This window comes from Stegostoma tigrinum, chromosome 19 (assembly GCF_030684315.1).
Source record: "Stegostoma tigrinum isolate sSteTig4 chromosome 19, sSteTig4.hap1, whole genome shotgun sequence".
NCBI classification, from domain to species: domain Eukaryota; kingdom Metazoa; phylum Chordata; class Chondrichthyes; order Orectolobiformes; family Stegostomatidae; genus Stegostoma; species Stegostoma tigrinum.
The window spans coordinates 35,110,476-35,132,382 of NC_081372.1; the positions used below are offsets into that span (position 1 = coordinate 35,110,476).

At 40.0% G+C, this 21,907-nt stretch overlaps 1 protein-coding gene across 3 annotated transcripts in view; it reads right to left on the minus strand.

Annotated features, from left to right (window-relative positions):
• The window catches only part of ada (adenosine deaminase), a 60,758-nt gene that overhangs the window by 14,722 nt on the left and 24,129 nt on the right, over nucleotides 1–21,907 (minus strand). For all 3 annotated transcript variants that reach the window (XM_048550368.2, XM_048550366.2, XM_048550367.2), the window contains 3 exons: nucleotides 16,403–16,518; nucleotides 14,740–14,864; nucleotides 1,272–1,343 (listed from right to left, as the gene is read on the minus strand). In XM_048550368.2, coding sequence (XP_048406325.1) covers nucleotides 1,272–1,343; nucleotides 14,740–14,864; nucleotides 16,403–16,518 — 313 coding nt within the window. The remainder of the gene's footprint in view (nucleotides 1–1,271; nucleotides 1,344–14,739; nucleotides 14,865–16,402; nucleotides 16,519–21,907) is intronic.

Below are 21,907 nucleotides of genomic sequence, written 5' to 3' on the forward strand. Positions count from 1 at the left end.
TTGGGGGATGGTGAATATGTGACAAGGTTCATGGGATGTGTCAAGGAGGCTGGGGGTTGTGGTGATTGCATCTGATGGGTGAGGGTTGGATATGGTGTGATGCGGAGGGGAAAGAAGGGTGGCGTAGTAATGGGCTGGTGAGTAGGATGGGGATTAGATCGGGGGAGGGATGTGGTAGAGAGGAGGAGGAGAGGCGGTGGGGCAGGGTGTATTGTGGAGATGGACAGATGAGGCGGGAAGAGGTGTGCTGTCCAACTGCAGGTGGGCAGCAGGACCCAGGAGTGACCCTGGGGATAGGAGTCCATGTATTGATCGGGCAGCAGGTAGAGTCCAGAGTGGGGGTGGAAATTGCAGGGAAGTTGAGGCAGTTCCCAGTTCTCTCATCGGTGGAATCTGGAGCAGAGAGAGGTTGAAAGTAAGTTCCAGTAGATGCCAGTCAGTGGTTGAGGAGGCTGGGGTGCCAGACTGGCACTGGAAGCGGCATCCAAGCTGATAGTATTGTCAGACTGGAGAGGCCCAATGCAGGGGGGTGGCCTGCTCATGCATAATGGTGGCAGCAACATCGGGGGGCTTGGTGGCGGCCAGAAACAGGGCGCAGATTGTTTGTGGTAAGTGGGTTCTCTGGCTGGAGGTGAGTAGTGGAGAGTCTTGCAAACTTAAGATTGTTAATGTCTCATATGAAGCAGAAAAGTCGTCTGTTGAGCGTGTGGATTCTGCATCGAATATAGAAGAGTAGAGGACCTTCACAAGTTTGGGAAAGGGAGGCCTTGAGCTGGAGGAAAGATGAGGAGAGGGAATGGATGTGCCAGTGCTTTGCAGAGAGGGTTCAGCAGAGAATCTGGAGAGAGAATTGTTGCTGGAGGCATTGAAGGTGTTGTGTGTGTGTGGAGCGTTGAATGTAGGTCCAAATTTTGAAGGTTTAAAACGTACCTGAAGGCCTTGAGGGATGTCACATGGAATGTACTGTCCAAGACCACAATGGCAACAAAGTCAGTCAAGGCATTCAAAAGGGAATTAGTTCACAGCTGATATCTGATAAAATGTGCTATAAAAAAGGCAGGTACTAATGGCAACAGGAGAATTGCATGTCCAGACAGCTAAATAGCTCTCTTCTGCGCTACAAACACTCCATGATTTCTCAAAGGGAAACTGATTTGGTGATTAAACAAGACTGTGACTTGATGTCAGAACCACTTTGTATAGGAATTCAAAGTTCAAATCATTTAAGATATTAAAAAACAAGAATGAAATAACCACGTACACTGCCTCACCTCTTTGACCACTGTAGAGGGTCCAACTTCACCTGCATGGACAGTTCGGTGGATGCCACTTTCAAAAGCCTCCTGGCAAAGCAACAGAACAAGAAAAGATACAAAAATATCTGTAAAGAACCAGAACTGAATGGATCCTTCTTTTGATAGATGTCTGTGCTGCACATTTGATAATAGTGTCATTTCTGAAGTATTAAGAACTTGCATTCATATAATGCCTTTCATGATGTCAAACATCCCAAATTACTTCACAATCACTTATGATTTGTTTTGATGCGTGGTCACCATCGAGTTATGGGGAAACACATCAAGCAAACCACGTGCCACAAGGTCACAGAAGCAGCTGGTTGTTAAATATTCAAGGAATCTGCTTTTTTGTAGTGCTGGTGAGGGAAAACTGTTATATGGGAATCTGGAGAACTCTCCTAAATAAAAGCAAAGAACTATGGCCACTGGAAATCTGAAAAACAAACAAAGTGCCGGAAAAGTTCAGCAGGTCTGGAAGAATCCGTAGAGAGAGAAGCAAAGTTAACTTTGAATCCTGCGATTCTTTGTCCAAACTGAAAGTAGCTAAGGAAGTGATATTTATATTGACGACGGGGTGGTGTTGGGGGTTAGACAGAATAGAACGCATGGGGATGGTGCCCAGACAGACAGAGACAGACAGAAGGGAAGAGCGAAAGGCAAAAGAAAGAGATTGCGAATAATAAACTGAGTTAACGCTATCCTAGCAATATTTCTTTTGTGGTTTATCATCTGCAATCTCTTTGTCCATCTTCTTTTTTCTATCTGTCTGGGCACCATCTCCATGTACTCTATTCTTTTACCACACTACATTCCCATGCCCTCCTCAAGCCACCCCCATCTTCAACATAAATGCCACCCTTTCCCAGCCGTTTTCAGTTCTGACTGGTTTACTGGACTTGAAATGTGCTTGAAATGCTTCTCTTGCTGCAAATGCTGCCAGACTGGTTGAATTACTCCAGCTCTGTCTGTTCGTGTTAGAGAACTTATCTGCTCTTCCTTGCCAATACATGTATAATTGTCGGGCTTTCAATTTAATGACACATTCAACCCTCCCTTTGTGTTGCAACAAAGTGTCAGCCCAACCATGCCATCATGTTTCTGGATTGGGGCGCGAATCCAGATCCTGAGATTGCAAAATCAAGAGTGGCAACTCTATATCATATTTAACACCTCATTAGCAGTAAGTGTCATGCCTTGGCACTTGTAGGACTCAGTTTAAACGCAAACAAAACTAATGGGTTTAAAATCTTTGCATTTCTCCTTTTGAGCATGTTCCAGAAATATGAATTTGGGCTGTCTCAATTCAGATTATAACTTGCCCGTACGTTCAGGAAAATGTGTGTAATTCAACACTAATTTGGTAATTTCACTGAAATCAGATGTAATGATACAGTAACAAAAATAATCGAGTTGCTATGAGATTGGATTTGATATGAATTTTAGTAGCAGAGCAGAAACTTTAATCATGCAGTTTACGAGTCCTGTCTACACCTGACTTTGAACTGCTCAAAGCAGGCTTGTTGTGCTCAAACCAGGAAATGATATGTAATGCAATATTTCACTCTGTGCAGCCTCAAGAACGAGAAGCCTCAAATTTCTTCAGTTAGTCACCATGTCTCCATATTCACACCAAACCGTTTCTATCATATATTTGTAACTTCAAACAAAAATCTGATTGAAAAAGAACAAAATTTAGCAAGAAAGTAAATGTATAATAAAAACCAAAAGAATTCCGGGTGCTGTAAATCAGGAACAAAAACAGAAGTTGCTGGAAAAGCTCAGCAGGTCTGGCAGCACCTGTGGAAAAAAGAATCAGAGTTAATGTTTCGGGTCAGTTCTGAGAAAGTGTCATTAGGCCCAAGCCATTGAAGTGGATAAAATAGGCCAAGTTGACTAATGTGCAGGTGAACTGCTCTTCCCGATGCAGCCTCCTCTACATCGGTGACACCAAGCATAGATTTGGAGTCCGTTTTGTAGAGCATATGTGCTCTGTATGCAACAAACGACAACACCTTCTGGTCACCAACAGTTTTAACTCCCCCTCCCACTCCCTGGGTGACATGTCTATCTTGGGCCTCCACAATAACACCACCTGCAAACTGGAGAAGAGCACCTCATATTCTGCCTCGGGAGCCTACAGCCCGAAGGCCTAAAGATGGATTTCATCAGTTTTAAAATCTCCCCACCTCTGACCTTACTCCATGTCCAACCCTCCCTCTCATCACCCCCCTCCTTGGCCTGACACAGCCTGTCAATCTTCTCTCCCGCCTATCCACCCCACCCATCCCACTGACCTATCCCCACAACTCCCTAACTGCATTCACCTATCACCATCCCTCCTACTTTCCCCAGCCCTACCCATCCTCTCTCTATTTATGTCCTATCTCCCTTTCCCCTCCCCATTTCAGAAGAAGAGTCCCGATCTGAAATGTCAACTTTCCTGCTCCTCTGATGCTACCTGGCCTACTGTGTTCCTCCAGCTCCACGCTGTTATCTCTGACTCCAGCATGTGCAGTTCTTGCTATCTGTGCTCAGAGACAAATTCCTCTTCACTACCATACAGTTTTGTATTTTGTAATAGGCAAATCTGATCTCAGCTTTTATTTATTGAATTTGCCATCAATGAGAACTATCTTGCAGAGAGCACTGTGAAGTAGGTAAATTTGTTCACTGCTTCAAGCGTTTGACCATTAACAATAATAGTCGGCTTCACAGTGCTTTGTGGGACATTCTCGTACATGACTTCAGTCTTCTTGATGCTGTCAGTGAGTCCAAAGTTAATAAGAAGTGGCCCATGATAGTTGCATTTCTTGACGTGCTAAAGACTTTCAGGGTCATTTATCAGTGAAACTGCAGGCATGACAACAGCTTCAGGCATTTTGGTTTTCATTGTATTCTCCTCAGATTGATGATTTTACCATCTGTATAATACCTGAGGTGGATTCTATTTCCCTAATATAGAATATTTAAAAGGCATGGCAGAGAACATCAAGCTGAAGAGGCCACAGCCTCCTTTCACTCTACTTGTGAATCAAAATAAATCACAAAATGACCTACTACTCAAGAAAGAAGTCAGCTTGCTACTTACTAATTGTATCAAGGACTTTAATCCGATAAATAAATAGAGTTTAGTTGCTGTTCTGCTCTTGCCATTTTTGCTGGAGGTAATATACAATAAACAGTCACTTGTACCACCCGCTCTTCTGAAATTGCATTGAATCTCTGTTAGAAGGCCCTGCTTGGAGTTCAGTATTGCGCACTTTTGAGGATTTTTGAAAATATCAGGTATTTATGACAAAACCCACCTCTCAGCATGATATATGTCATGGTCACATTCATTGGAACGATCGGAGATATCTTGGGTAGATCCACTGCTACTAATCCTTCTTCCTGGTATCATTCCAAGTACCAGATACTTAGGAAGGATCCTCTGTCTTATGCAGAGGACAGGCTCAAACTTTATTAACAGTAAAGGCTTATTACATAATGCTCAATAACTATTTATGTTACATCTGAGACAGGGGGTTGGTTAACTCAGTTGGCCGGCCGGTTGGGTTGCAAAGTAAAGTAATACCAACAGCAGGGGTTTAGTTCCTGCAACGGCTAAGGTTACTATGAAGTCGCAGTTCTGAAGTAACAGGCATCAGATTAGGTTTTAAATATGTTTTACGTTTCCTGGGTAACCACTAAAGCAAGGTTGGAGGAACTGCCCAAAGTTTCTGACTGTAGCTCACAGTCACGGACTTTTGTGGAGGTTCATGAAAAGCAGGGGAATTGTCAGTGGGAAACTCAAAGTGCCCCTGAGTAATTCTAATGGAGGGCAAGCACTGGCACATTCGCAAGTTCCAGTCACACACTGTGAAACGTACTTCTGGTTTGCAACAAGCAGGAAACCTTAAGATCTAGGCTGACGTGTCCAAAAGAAGTGGGAACAACAGGATGATGAAAGCTTTCATCTGATAGCAAAGGTAAGAGAAAAACGAGCAAAACCAGAGAATGAAAAGAAGAATTAAAATGGGGTAGAGATTGAAATTGTTGACATGGTGTTCACATGGCTAATCAAAACAGGAGGTGCTGTTCCTAAAGCTTGGACTAAGCTTCACTGGAAAATTGCAGTGGCATGTGGGGTAGGGACCTTAAAACAAAAGCAATTGGAGAATTAAAATTAAAAAGGATGCTCAGGTCATGCTTGCAAACTGAATGGAAAGCTTTCTGTAAATAAATCACCCAAACTGTGTTTAATCTAATCAATACTCTATTTCTTTCTCCACAATGACGCATTTTTTGTGCCAGTCCTATTCAGGTCAAAGCCCTCACCACGCTTCCAGTACACTGTTGTCTGTATCAGTGTCATTTCCTGGTCTCATCCTGAGCTGGAAATTTCAATTAGCTTTGCTTCCAGTTTCCACACTTTCCATGGTCCATCCCCGACTCTTACTTTCCTTGAACTCCCTGTCAATTCTGGACATGAGTGTTGACCAATGTGCAAAAAGGTCACTTCCTCTTACTCTGCTTCTGGGGCAGGATTCTACTTCATGCTCCTAGTATCTTAGCTGCATCTGTCTGATGACATCACATTTTATAGTATTGCTACCAATATGGCTTCTTTTTTACCGCATGTAAGGGCTTCCCTCCATCATAGTTGACAGGGTTATTCTGGTGTCATTTGGTCCCACATCTGCACTCACCCTGCCCAGCCTCTCAGAGCCACAACAGTGAACTCCTCATTCTCATCTTCTATTCCACCATCTCCATTCAGTGGATCATCTGCTGCCCCTTTGACCACATCCAGCTAAATGTCATTTCCTCCCATCAGAATTCTGAAGAGAGGCTATTCTCTTTTCAATTCACTGGCCCAATTCATCAAATACCCCAACATCCTGTTCCGTAACACCCTCTTGCACAAGCATAAGAAACAACACATGCACCTTTATCAACCCTTCTCACCGTCCAGGCTTCCATACACACCTTCCAGGTGGCTCAGCGATTTACTTGTACTTCTCTCCATTTAGGTTACTCTACTCGCTGCTCATGCAGTCTTCTCTACACTGCAGAGAACAAACACAGGTTAAGTGACCATTTGTCAGACACCTCCATTCAGCCTGCAAGCCTGACACTAAGTTGCTGGTCACTTTAATTTTCCATTTCAACCCAATCTGATCTACTTATCCTTAGACTCCTGTAGCGTTGCAATTAAGCTCAGCAGAAGGTCAAGGAACAGCACCCAAACTTCAATTTAAGTACTTTTCAGTCTTTTGGATTTAACATTGGGTTCAACAGTTTCAGAGCATAACCTCTGCTGACATTTTTCAGATAGCAGTTGTCAGTTCCTTTTATGCCTTTCTAAACAGTTTTTTTTGTCCTTATCTGATCCAATTTCAGTCACTTTTGTTTGTATCATCTTCTCCTTTTGACATTTAATCATCCTTGGCCTCAACCTTTGTTTATTTCAGGTTTGTAGCCTCCACAGTATTTTACTTTTATTCTTAATTTTTGCTGTTGCTGCCTCTTTGTCTTTGTTTAAAACTTGTATTTTTTTCTATTTCAGATGAAACATCATTGAAAGAAAACGCTAACTTTTGTTCTTTCTCCACAGATGCTGACAATTCAACTGGGTATTTCTGACATGTTCTGATCCTATATCAGATAATACAGACAGAGAGAGGGACAGAGACAGAGAGAGACAGAGAAGCGAGAAGCAGAGAGGAAGTCAGAGAGAAATAAAAGAGAGAGGAGAGCTATGTCTTTTATTTCTTTGGCACTCAAAAGCATCTCAAGTCAATTAATGAAGGGCAGATGGAGTCATAACATAGATATACTGCAGCCAATTTGTGTGCAGTGACATTCCACAAACTGCAATTTAATAATAGCTAAATAATCTGCAAACTTGTGTGTTTATAAACCTTTTTTTTTCCTGTTACAGCACTGCATAGTGCCAAGAGGAACTAAAGAGTACTACAGTTCAACTCTCTTTATGGACTTCAGCAAGGCATTTGATAAGGTTCCCCACGGCAGGCTCATTCATAAAGTCAGGAGGTATGGGATACAGGGTGATTTGGCTGTCTGGATTCAGAATTGGTTGGCTGACAGGAGGCAGAGAGTGGTTGTAGATGGTAAGTATTCTGCCTGGAGGTCAGTGCTGAGTGGTGTCCCGCAGGGCTCTGTTCTTGGGCCTCTGCTCTTTGTAGTTTTTATAAATGACTTGGATGAGGAGGTTGAGGGGTGGGTTAGTATGTTTACTGATGACACAAAGGCTGGAGGTGCCGTTGATAGTATTGAGGGCTATTGCAGGTTTCAGCGAGACACTGACAGAATGCAGAGCTGGGCTGAGAAATGGCAGATGGAGTTCAACCTGGATAAATGCGAAGTGATGCATTTTGGAAGGTCGAACTTAAATGCTGAATATAGGATTAAAGGCAGGATTCTCGGCAGTGTGGAGGAACAGCGGGATCTTGGTGTTCAAGTGCATAGCTCCCTCAAAGTTGCCACCCAAGTGGATAAGGTTGTTAAGAAAGCATATGGTGTTTTGGATTTCATTAACAGGGGGATCGAGTTTAAGAGCCGCGAGGTTATGCTGCAGCTCTACAAAACCCTGGTGAGACCACACTTGGAACATTGTGTCCAGTTCTGGTCGCTCTATTATAGGAAAGATGTGGAGGCTTTGGAGAGGGTGAAAAGGAGGTTTACCAGGATGCTGCCTGGACTGGAGGGCTTGTCTTACGAGGAGAGGTTGACTGAGCTCGGACTTTTCTCTCTGGAGAGTAGGAGGAGGAGAGGTGACCTGATCAAGGTGTGCAAGGTAATGAGAGGCATTGATAGAGTAGATAGCCAAAGACTTTTCCCCAGGGCAGGATTGACTGCCACGAGGAGTCATAGTTTCAAGGTGTTAGGAGGAAGGTATACAGGAGACGTCAGAGGGAGGTTCTTCACCTAGAGAGTTGTGAGCGCATGGAATACTTTGCTAGTGGTAGTCGTGGAAGCAGAGTCATTAGTGACATTTAAGCGACTGCTGGACACGCACATGGACAGCAGTGAATTGAGGGGAATGTAAATTAGGTTATTTTATTTTTGGATTAGGATTATTCCACGGCACAACGTCATGGGCCGAAGGGCCTGTACTGTGCTGTACTTTTCTATATTCTATGTTCTATGTTCTACCTTGGAAGAGAAGAGTCTGCTGAGGCGTTAAGTTCCCCAACATAGCTTAGAGTGAGACTGAGATTAGGATAGCAACCTGACCACATGCAGGACTGCTAGTGCAGAAGAGATTCCAGCAGACCCTCCATTCCATGACAGCAAGATCGAAATAATATGTCGAATAAGGAAGCAGTAAAGGTTTTGCATAAATATTTTGTATCTTCACAACTGCACACTCTAAAAGCATCACAGTAAAAGTAGAAAACTTTGTGGGCTAAATGGAGACAGGAACTTGAAACATTTACCAATACAGAAAAAAAACTAGAAACGCTAGTGGAAATAAAGATTAATACATTCTTATGCCTGACATCCTGTATCCAGATCTTACAATTAGTGGATCAGACATAACAGATGCATTCCTTCTGTTCATGTAAAATTCCACAGATTCTGGAAAGGTCACTGCTAAATGGAAAACTGCAAATTTGACTTCTCTATTCAAGAAAAGTGGGAAGCAGAAAGCATGAAACAATAGACCAGTTAACCAAATATTTGATCTTGGGAGGATGTTGAATTCCATTACCAGGGAAGCAGCAGCTATATATCTAAAAAATATCATAATACAAACAGTCAACATGATTATAGGAGAGGGAAATCATGTTTGACAAATTTATCAGAATACCTTGAGACTGTAACAAGCAGGGCAGGTAAAGGGAAGATGATGTTTTTGGATTTCTTAAGGAGTTTGATAAATTGCCAACAGAAGGGTTATGGTACAAGATAAAACTTCAGTGTTGGGGTTGATATATTATTATAGTTAGATGATTGGTTAACTAAAAGAGAACAGACCCAGGAAGAATGGATTATTTCAGTTTAAAAACGGTAATTACAGGAATGTCAAAAGGGTCAGCATTGGAAGCGTTGGTCAGAATCTGTGGAATTTTACATGAACAGAAGGAATGCAATTATTTGAAAACTTGGATAAAGGGTCCAAATGTATTGTAAGCAAATACATTGATTATATAGAGAAGTAGGAAAGCAGTTTGAGGACCAACAAAGGAAATAAGGGATATAAAATGGTAAGTGTTTGGGCAACAAATTGACAAATGGAGTTTAATGTGGAAAATGTGAGGTTATCCACTTAGCAGCAAGATTAGAAAAGCAAAGTACTATTTAAATGGGTAGGAGAATCTATAGAAAGCCACAATACGGAAGAATTTTGGTGTCCTCGTACATGAAGCACAAAAATAAACCAGTAGGGCCAGCAAGTAATTCAGAATGACAATGAAATATTGACTGTTATGGTGAAGTGATGAAGTATATAAGTAGGGAGGCCTTGTTACTGCTGTACAGGGTCCTAGTGAAATCACTGAGTGCTGCATTCAGTTTTAGTCTCCTTAAGAAGTTAATCTTGAATTGGAAGTAAATAGAAAAGGTACACTGGGTTGATGAATGGTTGAGCATATACTCGTTAGACTTTAGAAAAATGAGATCTGATCTTATTAGATAATACACATTTGTAAGGGGACTTGACAGAGATGTTTTCTCTCTTGGGAAATCCAGAATTAGGGGGCACAGTTGAAAATGGGCAACCCTGATAGAAGAGACCCACCCATAATTGGATTTGAACAAGTGTCCCCACATCATTAGCATGGGCTTCCGGATTACTAGTCCAGCAATGTTACCAAATACCACAATCGCCCCATAATCTCCAGCTAAGGCAGCTGAGGTGGTACAGTTGTTGAATATCTTCACAACTAAGACAAATTCATAATCTACACAGAGGTTGAGGCCATGACTTTATTAATTAACGAAATAGGGTCTAAGGATCATCAAGCTTACTCCCTCCTCCTATTTCATATGTTCCTAGTTTCAGTTAAGGGTCCTATTGCATCTGGGAATATCCTCTCTCATCTCTCTCATTGCACCATTGCGCTTGTCCTGAATTTAATATATGGGCATGTCTTTTACAACCATTAAGATATCTTAAGCTGGCTAATGGAGGCAGATACCTAAACACTATCACAATCTCCATTTATATTTTGTTTTGCACCCAGGAAACACACAACAATGAGAAAATGTGCCTTATGTAGTCTGCAACATGCAGAGTACCTGAAGAAATGAGAAAATAGGCTCATAGCGTCAGGAGAGCTTCCGAGGGATGGCTAGCCAACTTTACACTGTATTAAAGACGCATGTTATGTATGCATCTGCTAAGTTTCCTTTAATTTTGCTACACCCTAACAAATATGTATGCTAGGCCCTTAAATTAACTCCATCAAAGCTTCATTCTACCAAATGTGAAATAGGACAGTCTGTCACTGCGCTTCATGCTACATCTGTTTAGCACTGAAAGTACTTCTCAAAAGTTCATCGTATAGCTAACGTGTACACTGTTCAAACCTCCAGTATGAGTACTAATCCAGCTGCAGTGTACAGTGGTAGTCTAAACTTGCACTTTATACGAGTTAGTATGAAATTTCAGGCATGGTGATCACTAATAATTGTGTGATCTCCATTTCAGATGTGCTATCAAAGCAATACTTCCATGCATATTTTTCTGATGTGTCAGCTTGGCTCAGCTGTTACAGGGTGACTAAAAGGATGGCTAGTAATGGTGCTCTGGTCTTAAAATACTAGTTTACTTACCATTTCATGATACTTGGGGTAAAGAAATGATTGGATACAGGCAATAAACTGGGTCTTTAGAGAAGTAATCCAGTTAAATCCAGTACAAACTCACTCATGTGAATGACCTCTTTCTGTGTTACGCTACTCAAATATATTGAAAGTTGTGTCCAGTGGACTTAACCCCACAATATTCAGGGTGGCATGAAATGCCTGGACATTGGTATTTTTAATGGTGCAGATTGCTGACACAGACTGCGCAGAATCATCCACTTGATACTTTGCTACATGCATTGTAAAACAAGTTACACATTTTTTGAAATAACAAGGTGTAGAGCTGGATGAACACAGCAGGCCAAGCAACATCAGAGAAGCAGGAAAGTTGACATTTCGGGTCTGGACCCTTCTTCAGAAATGAGGATGGGGAAGGGGACTCCAAAATAAATGGAGAGAAGGGGAGGCAATGATGGAAGGTGTATAGAACAGCAGATGGGTGGGAAGAAGACAGACAGGTCAAGGCGGCAGGGATGAGGCTAGTAGGTAGGAAGTGGGGGTGGGAGTCGGTCAATGAGGTGAGAAGAGCGAACAGATAGGAGAAAAGATGGACAGGTCAAGGAGGCAGGATGAACTATGCCTTGTCTACTTGTCTTTGAGTGCCTGTATTTGTGAATGTGATTGAGGGGGAGGGGGAAATCTTGAAAGATATGTAATTTAAATACTATAGCCACAAATTAACAGTATTTTTTAATTAGTTAAGAAAAGCAGCTTGATTGACTAATTATTTTCTTGTTACTGCCAAAAGCCTGATGTGCATTTCTTTCAACCTCGAAAGACAGTCAGGTGAATTGGACAATTCAGTAGTTTAATTAAAGTTTCACATTTGTGACATCGCTACAAACACTGGGACTCAACATTGTTGCACTGTCCCAAGTCAGTCATGTCAAAGATGATGTTTTGTTTTGCATATTACTTACTAGACTGGTTCAGGTGAGTCTGTACTCTGCCTATTATGCACAACTAAAGGAATATGCTGTTTCATTCAATCAGCCTATTGTTAGGATGTGTGACTCATGTATTTGACATTATACTGGCACTGAAATTCACTCAGAATGCTGATCAATGTGGTAAACAAAACATCTTTTCAGATTGAAAGCAGCGTCTTGTTAGGGAAAAGATACCAGTCACATAGGCAGTGCATTGTAACGCCATAAAATATTATTCATTTCTTTCAGTTCCTTTGCCTTTCCAAAGTAATTTGAAGAAGACTTGTTATTTTTCAAGTTCAAAGATAGCAACACTTCTTAGAGATACGAGCTTGCGCCATACACGACAAAGAATGATCTGAACAGGTTAGCTATTGTCCTGCAGGATAGCTTTCCTGTCATCTATTTCTACAAAAATCTTGCAGGTTGAACAAATGGCTATGGCCCTTTTACAACATCTCTAATAAGACTTAATGTTGGAGTATGTGGAGGTTTATGAATCCCAAGATGTATAATTGCCGGTGATATTGACATTGTAATTGAATTAGATGGTCTAGTGGTGATATCGCTGGCTACTAATCCAAAGACCCAGGTAGTGTTCCTGAGATCTAGTTGGATTCTCACCACAGCAAATGGTGGAAATTGAACTCAATTTTAAAAAATGAAATTAAGGGCCTACTGATGACAATGAATCCATTGTTAATTGTCAGAAAAACCCACGTGGGTCCTTTGGGGAAGGAAACTACCATAGTTACCTGGTCTGGTCTACAAGAGACTCCAGATCCACAGTGATGTGGTTGACTGTTAGCTGGTCTCTGGGCAATTGGAGCCATATACTGTGACTTTACACTGTGAATTGAATTTTTAAAAATTGCACGATGGTGTATATTGTAGGAAAATGTGGACTTGTCCGCTTGTCATGGAGAATAGGAATCTTGTATAATATATAAATGTAGATATTGCAGAACTCACAATGCAGAGGGATCGGGGTGCCCCGATTTGTGAATCACAAAATGTTACTACAGCAGATAGTGGGAACTGCAGATGCTGGAGAATCTGAGGTAACAAGGTGTAGAAGTGGATGAACACAGCAGGCCAAGCAACATCAGAGGAGGAGGAAGGCTGACATTTTGAGTCTAGACTAGTCTAGGCCTGAAACATCAGCCTTCCTGCTCTTCTGATGCTGCTTGGCCTGCTGTGTTCATCCACCTCTACTCCTTGTTATGTTAGTGCAGCAAATGTTCAGGCAAGTAAATGGGATGTGTTATGTCTTCTTGTGTTACCTGGAAGTAATATAAATTGTGTAGCATGGATACAGTCTACTTTCAAAAAGCTCAATAAGATTTGTTCACAGCTTAGATCTGAAAATAGCCATTCATATAACCTCCTACTCACCTCTCAAGTCCAGATCTTTTGCTCATGTCTGCACCAAGATGTAATGAGGTCAATCAGTGAGCATGTTATTGCTTGTGTAAGTGTCACTTGACAGCACTGCTGACAACACCTTGAATCATTTGCTAATGATTGAGAGTTGACTGATGGCATTCGCTACTGAATGATTAGTGGCATACAGCCTCTTCTCAGGTCTCACAACCATAATTCTGAATTTGCTCTTCAGGGACTCCTGAATTGTTTTGTTCTATTAAGCAGGAATCCTAGTCAGTGTTGAATGTAACTAATATTTTGGGACTGTCAAATCTAGCAATTCCTTGAAGTGATCTATTCCTGAACATTACAATATTCTCATTGTTTTCTCCTACACCATCAGAATATATACAACAAAAAGGAATTCATCACAATGTATATATAAAATAAAACACAGAAATTCATATAAAGCAGGAAATTATTATTAAAGCTCTCGTCTATTTATCAAATTGTACCACTTTGATGAGTAAATAATAGGCATCCTATCACTTACACAATAGGCTATTTTCTCTTTTATAAATGCATACTAAAATGCAGAGCAACTTATGGAGGGATTTAGATAAAACAGTTTACTTATTATGATTTTACATTCAGGGCATGTTACTTAACCAGAAAAAGTTACTATTGTGATGGTTGATGTACAAAATAACATTTCTATGAGATTACAATATTTATTGTTAATACTGAGTAAAAAATACTTCAAGGGAAATAAAATATCAGTATTCAAAAGGAATATTAAAGTAAATGTGAAACACAATCTTAATGAAGTTACCATTTGAGAAGTCTACCATGTGCACAGTCATGGGCAACAGCCAATACATTCACCAAGTCTCCCACACTGATGGGAGGATATTCTATCTGCAAAACATTCTTTATGAAGCTTGAGTGAGAATGTGATGCAGCTGTAACACAAATATATACCCAAACCACTGGTTTCAAGATGCTCAGAACCTTCTCATATGTTCTGCAAATTAGGTGACCAAAATTTCCATAGAAACATTATTTATAACATGATCCCAAGGATTCCACTTATGATCCACCAATTAGGAAAACCTGATGACGCTATATTACAGAAATCCTGTACACATCTTAGGAGAGTGTATTGTAATGAAATGCAGTAAGAAATTCACAAGGTGTGCCCTATAATTATGACTACTTTTTGGAATTTCACGTTCCTAGAAGGTAAAGTGGAATCCATTTTTTTTTGTAATTTAACTGCAATTTGACATTCTTATTAAGTTAAATTCATCATGTTATGGATAACCACCTACCTCATAGGCATTGCAATGGCCTGAGTTGATTTTACAGTTTAAAGACTCATCACCTGCCAAGTCCATACCCACAACACCTTCATTGCGATATTTCTTACACAGGCTCACAATTTCAGCAGACCATTCTGAAAATATATTAATCCCATCTTATTATCATTGTATTCTTCGATGACTTCAATAATAAACTATCATGCTGGTTTATTAGGCAGAACTCTGTAGCTTTGCTTTTGTCAAACAAGAACTGCTTACATCTCCATCACGTTTCGTTGAATAAAACACCCAAGTCACTTCACAGGAGCATTATAAAATAAAATTTGACGCTGAGCCATAGTGCTCATATTGAGGGCAGATGATCAAAAATGTTTTCAAGGAAAAAGAATCAGCATCTCAAAGAAGAAAAGAGATAGAGGTGTGGAAGATTAGGTACAGATCTGGAAGACTTGTCATGCAGGTCAAGCAATGTTCATCTACAGAATGCGTAAGAGACTATAAGTAGAAAAAAGGCATATCTCAAAGGATTCTGGGATTGGAGAATATAAGAGCTAGGGAGGGGCAGGGCTACGGAGGAATGGAAAAATTAAAGATGAAAATTGTGTAACTGGGAGACAATGTAGGTTAAGAAACACAGGGCTTATGGCTGAACAGGATGGCATGAGATAAGGTGAGCTTTGGCTGACTTCATGTCTAGGGTTGGTATAGAGGGCTAGCAGTGCATTGGAATACTCAATTCTAAACATAACAAAGGCATTTTGTGGAATTCAACAGTAGATGATTTGAGACAGGACAGGGTCAGGTAAAATGAGTGAGTTGAAAATGGGTGTTTAGAATAACTGAAACCCTAGAGTGTGGAAACAGGCCCTTCGACCCAATAAATCCACTCTAGATTAAGAATTAACTGAGGTTACTTTACTTTATATCTTCTTCTAAAAACAGCAAGTTTGTGCCATAGTACGCATTTTAATGTGAGCCCGATAAAAAAAATCACTTTTCTACAAAATAGCAAGAGTGGTACAAATCATACTCTGACCTTCGAAAATCCACAACAACAACAACAAAAACAAGTTGCTGGAAAAGCCCAGCAAGTCTACCAGTATCTGAAGAAAAAAAAAATCAGAAGTTATCGTTTCAGGTCTGGTGACACTTCTTCAAATCCACAGTTGATCACACATGAAGTCACACAGAAGAGTAAAAGGTGACTTGACAGCAAGGTATAAAAGTTTGACATGTCTTCACAGGGTGGACGGTGACAGAATGTTTCCTCTTATGGGAGAATCTAGAATTATGGACATTGCTTATAAATGAAGGGTTATCCATTTAAAACCAACATTAGGTATTTTGTTTTCTCTCTGAAGGTCATGATCCTTTGGAACTCTCTTCCTGCGAACATAGTGGAAGTAGAGGTCATGAATATTTTTTAGGCAGAGGTAGTCCCCACATGCCTACAGTTCTGAACTCCCCCATGGAGGAAAACATCTTCACAGCATTGATATTGCTCATAGTCTAGGCTCAGATAGGAGAAGTGAATCGCTACTTAACAAAAGCAGAAAATTAAGCAGTGAGAGAGAAATACGGCAGAAAATTGCAAGAAGTTTCAGAGAGAAAATCTGAGAAATAGAATTACATTTATAAATGAACATGCAGAAAAATATACACAGCACATTACCTGGCATATGGCGCATGCAGCATAGAATGGATCTTGCTTTGATTTTAAAATGCTCTTCTCCCTCCTGGAAACCCTGGTTGACGAGATGGACCACTTCGTCCGGAGTAAGGTCCCCTCTGATTATGAACATGAACGCAAGAAGTAGGTCAGACTGTTGATAGCTAGTTGTCATGGTAAAGAGGAGATAACTAAATTATGCAGATTTTGTACATGCAAATATAGTTAGAAATGGTCAAAAAATAGTGGCCTAGCCAGCGACGCACACATTCAATGAAAAATATTTTTTTAAAAACTAGAGAAATGTTAATTTTATAATGCTAAGCAATTATATTTGCCAATTACTTCTACATGATTCTAGTTGAATTGAGAAGTATAACACTTTTTGTAGTTTTTAAATCAGATACTGGAGATCACTGTTAATAAACTCCAAATATCCATTAGATTTATTGTCGTTTGGCCACCACTTATATCACAGACCTTCAGAGATGAAAACTGGAAAATTAAGTGTCCTTATTTTTGGAAAAATGTCCACATGAAAGAATAGATGAAAAATTACTTCAAACATCAGTATTTCAGCAAACAAAATGTCACATCACCAACGCACTAAAATACAGAGAAATTGGAAAGGTTACGATTTGAGTGTCATATAACTATTTTCTCATTGAATTGACCATTACTGTCAATTTATATAAAGTGGCTTTGTATCATCTGTGAATTGGACCACTTCTTTATCTGACCAAATTTAGGAAAACACTAGCAAGCCTCAGGAGTTGAAGAAGAATGTTTTTCACTCTGTATATATGTGTCATGACAAGATTATCTTCATTTTCAGTGGCAGGGAGGCAATTGTTCCTCCAGCAGAAGTTTTAGCTTCAAGTACAAGCACAGATTCAAAAATTACTTTCAAAGTAATAGTCAGGTTAACAGGGCTCATGGTTATTTTGGCACAAATGTTACATGAACTTCAAGTGACATCAGGTGCAGGTCTAAACATGGAAGTCTAGAATGTTTTTTTGAAGATTCACCAACCTACTTTTAGCTTTACAAAAATGGAATTTCACTGTTTGGTTATCTTAGTGAACAGTGCATAATTCCTTTATTTGCATCAGTTGATACTACATAGGCTCACCAAAGAAAATTCAATCAAGTCTTCAGGTACATACATGTTAATGCCCAAAAATCTCTGACTGATAAACTAAACTTTACTATATGGTATATCTACAGTTTAGCTTTTTCTTGTTGTTGGGAATTTTTGTTTTCAAATTTGAAGTTAGTTGTTCTGCAAAATCTTCCTCTATTGTTTCAATCTGACGTCTCTCCCTTTCCGATCCTCTACTGATTTTGAAGTTGACTTCAGCTTTCTAACAATCCTTTAACCTGATGAATTAAGGAATTACTCAGTTGTTTGCTCTTTCATTCAAATATCACAAGTTCTATGGAGGCTACCACTATCATTTCCATTTCAAACTTCCAATAACTTGCTGCACAAGACAACATGGAGATTAAGCAGGCGACACCAAATCTGATGGAAGTCAGTGCTGTAAATTGTTTAATTACAGGGATTTTTGAGTCACTTTATGTGGCATCTTAAATGTAGAAAGATAATCCAAGAAAGTTCAGATGTTCTCACATTGAAATGACGCCATTAGGATAATTAGCTGAACTCATGAAATGGTCCATTTATGCTTGCTAAAAGCAACGTACATTCAAATACGGGAACCAGTTTTCCAAAATCAGAAGAAATATGTACAATCCTTGTGCTTGTTTTTAATTATGTGAGAACTCAGGAGGCCTATAGTTCCTTTCTCCATGACAATGCTTCAGCAAATCAGTCAACTTGCGATTTTTTTCTCCTGTAATTTACATTGATGTGATCATTTAGAATTTGGCATTCTTGTGTATATCCTAATGAATGCAAGCTGAACAGCTCTAGCAACATGTTTCTCTTTTCAGCAAGATTCCAGTTCAGGAGTCATTCACTACATAAGAAGAAAAACACATTTGCCCATTCCCCACTTTGTCAATTACATCAATGTAAAGACTATAGTTATTAGCCTTTCTGCCAGTGGAAACAGTTTCTCATCAGCTACTCTTGTGAAAACCCTCATCATTTGAACACATACTATATCTCCCTTAACAATCTTTGTGCCAAGGAGAATAACTCCAGCTATTCTAATTTTTCTTCATAACTAAGTGTCTTATCAATGGCACCATTCTAAGGAATGTCCTTTCCACCTTCTCCACGGCTCCTTCAAAAACAGTGTATTTATGGTGATTAACAATGGATCTTTGAAAGTAAATGTTCACTTCTTGTGGTTCGACAATACCACAGAAGTGAGAATTCCAGATTTCTTGGCAAATTCAGTCTAATTAACGGGCCGAATACCTGCAATACCCAATAAATCAGCACAAATTAATTAGGGTGATTTAGCTGTCCATGAAAATAGCAGAGGCCAATCATTGACCATACTCTTTCTCAAAGGTCTAACTCATATCTCCATTTCACACACGACTTTCAGTTAATACCACTATTCAAAATGGTTTGATATAATTTATATTACACAGAATAATGTATGACTTTCAGGAATTTTTAAGCAATGGTTAACAAGTACAATAATACATTCTGACACTTGTAACTACGTGAGATAAATTTTTATCTATTTTTCAAAATCATACTCTGGCTGTAACAGTCAAATTGTCACTTGTTATCAACAATACTTAGCACACTGTTTGGAATTATGCCAAAGATTTTCAAATAACATATGCATAAAGCAGCAATGTTAAAATGCAGTTTCACAGATTCACAGTACTCATGTATCACAATAACTGATCATTACAAGTTTCCTTTTAAAAAAATCTTCATGAGCAGAAACCAGCAAGATAAATCATGTAACCAACAGAAAAAAGAAAAGCATTTGAGCTTACAATGGGAACGATCCAAGAAAGTGTTTGCTACTGAGTTCACTGTCAGTAATGACTAAACTAGATGAGACAGATGAACAAATTCAAAACCTAGACTAGAATGCCTAAGGGAGTTTGAGTATGAACCTCTGCATAGATGTTGCTCAGCAACTTAGCAGGAATTTTTTTGAGAAAATAATGAACAATAAATGCTCTGTGAATGCAATTTATTTAACTTGAGACTTTGCAAAATGAGAAAGAGCAAAAAAACCAAAAAAGTGTGGGCTGGTTAGGAAAGTATGCAGAGGAATTTAACAAACATAAGAGGAAAAGTAAACAGGGTGGCCGCTAAGAAACTTGGAGCTATGTGCCAAAGCAGGAAGTAGATCAAAGATAACAAATTGTGGAGCTGGATGAACACAGCAGGCCAAGCAGCATCTCAGGAGCACAAAAGCTGACGTTTCGGGCCTGGACCCTTCACCCCTCTCTGATGAAGGGTCTAGGCCTGAAACGTCAGCTTTTGTGCTCCTGAGATGCTGCTTGGCCTGCTGTGTTCATCCAGCTCCACACTTTGTTATCTTGGATTCTCCAGCATCTGCAGTTCCCATTATCACAGTAGATCAAAGATACTGGTGTTGTTTCATAGTCCCTTGGGTTCGAGGGTGACTTGCTTCTAGTCCAATTTGATGAATTCCTAAATAGACTAATAATTCTATTGGGCCATCTGCAGCATTTGTCCCAAAGTATGGAGCAGGTGGTGCTTGAAATGGCAGGCAGATTGGAGATCATCACTCTCCATCCAAAGCCTTACCTTCTCATCTGCATGCTTCCAATGAAGCCTGTCAATGCGTTCAGTGCCTTGCTACATGAGCTTTTCCAATTTAATTGGTTATGAGCCAGGCTCATCAATGGAGATGGCAGAGATGCTTTGAGGACATTCTGAAAGCATTTCCAGTGTCTTTCTGTGTGGTTCCTGCTGCTGCTGAGTTCTGAGTAAAACAGTTGCTTTAGGAGCCTGGTGTTAGTCCCATCGCCAGTGAAGCTGGATTTAACTGATTGAGTCTTATGCTGCACAGGTTGGCTTAGAAAATGACATTACTACATTGCTGGTGACCAGTTTTGAAGGACTTTAGTGTTATTCAGTTATGAGAAGTGGATATTGCTGATCAAGTTAATATACATCTCTAAATACCCTTGTGAAAGGGATGAGCCAAATTTGTCAACTGCTGTTGTCTTTTGAGTACAGATACAAGCACAGTTCTGTTAGAAAGAAATCCTGATTCTAAAATAATGAAGGAATTGCGATATAGTTTGAAATCATGATGGAGCATGGCTTGGAACAAAAATTGCAGTTTGTGGTATTTTCATGCATCTGCTGCCCTTGTCCTTCTTTACGGTAGAGATCACAAATTTGGAAGGTGCTGCTGAAGGAGGCTTGGTGAGTTATCAGTGTATTTTGCAGTTGGTACCCAATGCTGCTACTGTCAGTGGTGTAGACAGTGGATAGACTTTGAGATTCAGATAAGTTGCTTGCTGCAAAACTCTAAGACTGTAACCCTCCTATCTAGCCATAGCATTAATATGGCTGGTTCAGTTCAAGCTGTCAATGCCAAGTTGAAAGCAGGAATTCAGCGATGGAAATGCTGTTGAATATCAAGGGGAAATGAATAGATTCTCTCGTCTTGGAAACGGTCATTGCTTGGCACTTGTATGATGTAAAATGTTATTTGCCATTTGTCAACCCAAACCCGAACATTGCTGCATTAGCACACGGACTGCTTGAGTATCCAAGGAGTGGCAAATATAGCTGTACGTTGTGCAATAATCAGTGACTATCACACCTCTGAGCTTATGATGGAGGAAGGTCACTGATGAAGCAGCCGATACTGGACCGAGGGCAGTGCCCTGAGGAACTCCTGCAGAGATCTCCAGGGCCTAAGACAATCAACCTGCAACAACCACAACCATCTTCCTTAACGCAATGTAAGACTCCAACCAGCAAAAAGATGTCTCCCTGAATCTCGTTTTGCTAAGTTTCCTTGATGCTGCATATGGACAAATGCTGCCTTGCTGTCAAGGGCAGTCACTCTCACATCACCTCTGAAATTCAGTTCTTTCGTTCACATTTGATCCAAGGCTATCAGGTCAGGAGATCAGTAGCTCTGGCAGAACTCAAACTAAATCAAAGTGAGCAGATTATTGCTGAGCAAATGCTTGCAATCTTAATTGTAAAGAACTGTATCTATCACTCTGATTATTTTTAATGTCCCCTGCTACCTACATTTGCATTAACTCTCTCACAAGAATGGCAAGCTGTACTGCAGAGCCAAAGTCAGCCACATATCATTGCATTAACTCTTGTAGTAAAAGGATTTTAACATCTCAAATATAATGAAGTAATTAGAATACCATAAACATGCAACAATTTAATGTACAAGGCTTTCAAGTACTCTAAGATATTTGCTGCTATTCAGGTTAGACACCTCCTTTCATCTGTTAAGTTCAGGACACTGCACTGTGAACAACACTAAGGGTGCTCACCTTCCTTCTGGTCACATCTTGTTTTAGGAGGTCATAGGTAATATGGAACAATTTTTTAAAAAT